The 1,843-nt window shown below is 39.3% G+C and overlaps 1 protein-coding gene across 1 annotated transcript; it reads right to left on the bottom strand.

Annotated features, from left to right (window-relative positions):
• Positions 1-574: 574 nt before the first annotated feature.
• LOC123309037 (histone H1B-like) lies at positions 575-1,264 on the bottom strand. Its single transcript, XM_044891885.1, has one exon. The coding sequence runs from the start codon at positions 1,262-1,264 to the stop codon at positions 599-601; it is 666 nt and encodes a 221-aa protein (XP_044747820.1). The 3' UTR covers positions 575-598.
• Positions 1,265-1,843: the final 579 nt, after the last annotated feature.

The following is a 1,843-nucleotide window of genomic DNA, read 5'->3' as shown; positions in this document are numbered from 1 at the left end:
ATATTCTATCCGGTGCCATCGTACTACCCATCGTATTTTAGCCTCTAACCAAAGCTTAAAATCACACATAATTTTGTAAATGGCATGCGCAGGTTGAATTACAGTTCGATGCTTCCATATGAATGCAGATGTTCATTGTCAATTAGTCAAATAACGAGTTCAATTTCGAAAGAACTGTTCAATCTGAACCGAACCTCGGAATGAGGTTCGCAATTTTTCAATTGCGATGACTATGTTGAGTACTTCGGAACCGAGAGAACATTTATGAAGATATTTAATTTCTGCGGCGTATTGATTTTTTGATCAAAATCGCTATCATTCGATAGCTTGAGTGAAATCTTGAATATTCTGCATCTGAAATTATTCGGCAAAATTCCTGACCGTCAAGTGATTTTTAGAATTCGCGACTTATGTGATAGCATTTTCAAAAATATTTAATTTTCCGAAAAAAATTACCTACCGTGTTCGATGGAAACATCTTTTCCGACATCGTTTCTCTAGCGTGTGAAAATCTATAAAAGTAATATTTGATAAAAAATTCTAGAGGCCCTGAAAAGGACCGGTTTAAAATGTATTTCCTTCCAAAATTAGATTCGTTTTACTTTTTCTTTTTGGGAGACGTAACTTTCTTCGGAGCCGTTACTGATTTGACCGTTTTTGGTTTCGGTGCTTTGGGCTTCTTCGTCGGCGATTTGATTGCCTTCTTAGCTTTAGAGGGAGATTTCGTTAATTTTGGCTTCTTCTTTTCTGTAGCAATAGCCGCTCTCTTTTTCGACCTACTCGCTGTAGATGTAGACCTGGCAAGTGATTTGTTCTTCTTGTCGGCTGCCGTTGTAGGTGATGCATTCTTATTTGCTCCATCGGCCGACTTGACAGATTTTTTCGCAACTTTCTTCGACGCGTTTGTTGTAGATCCGCCAGCGGCCAATTTGAAAGAACCAGACGCTCCTTTTCCTTTGGTCTGAATCAAGGAACCGGACTGTACAGCGGACTTGAGATATTTTCTTATGAACGGTGCAAGTTTTTCAGAATCGACCTTGTAATTCGAACCGATGTATTTCTTGATAGCTTGCAACGAGGATCCGCTCCTTTCTTTCAATCCTTTGATGGCACTGTTAACCATATCGGAAGTTGGGGGATGGCTGGGTTTGACATGTTTCGACTTTGCCGAGGTTTTTTTCTCGGCTTTTTTTAGCGTCTTACCAACAGCACTAGCGGGCGTAGTTGCCTGTCGCACTTCAGACTCGGAGGTTGATGATGACATTGTGTGACCTTAACACTTTTGGTTTGGATTACTTCGGATAGTGGGATCTATATTAGCGAAGTTGACGGAAATTTGACGGGCGATTGGCTCGTAAATTATTGCTAAGGACTTGAAATTGCAAGTTTTCTGCGTAATCTCACGGAATTTGAAGTTTTTTATTTGTACCAATTATTGGGTTCATCATTGCATCGTATTTCGGACGAATGCGATATGGGAAATAGGCCGATATGTCATTTTTGACGGACCGAAACGATTCTTCCCAGACTTGCCGAAGTCGCTCTTGTCATGGTTCCTGGATATTCTCATCATAAGTTGTTATTTCGAAATTTGATTCTCCTTGATCGAACAGTTCATGATAAATAGAACATATTCTTTTATTCATTGACCATCAAAATCCGCATTTTTACTGGAAGTAGCGAAATGTTATTCGACAAAAAAATTTCTAATACTTTGTCGAATCGAGCACTGAATTTCTATCGAGAAAATTCGAAAACTATATGAGATTCTAGGATTGAACGCCCCCACTAAACGAAAAAGATCAAGAAATCGCCTAGATCAACTTAAACCACTTCGGAGCCA

This window comes from Coccinella septempunctata, chromosome 3 (genome assembly GCF_907165205.1).
Source record: "Coccinella septempunctata chromosome 3, icCocSept1.1, whole genome shotgun sequence".
In the NCBI taxonomy this organism is placed as follows: Eukaryota; Metazoa; Arthropoda; class Insecta; order Coleoptera; family Coccinellidae; genus Coccinella; species Coccinella septempunctata.
The sequence above is the reverse complement of the archived record's forward strand: the minus strand, read 5'-3'. Positions and strand labels throughout refer to the sequence as shown.

Excerpts from the sequence above, each read along its gene's own strand:
- LOC123309037 (XM_044891885.1), bottom strand. The coding sequence starts at position 1,264 with ATGTCATCATCAACCTCCGAGTCTGAAGTGCGACAGGCAACTACGCCC.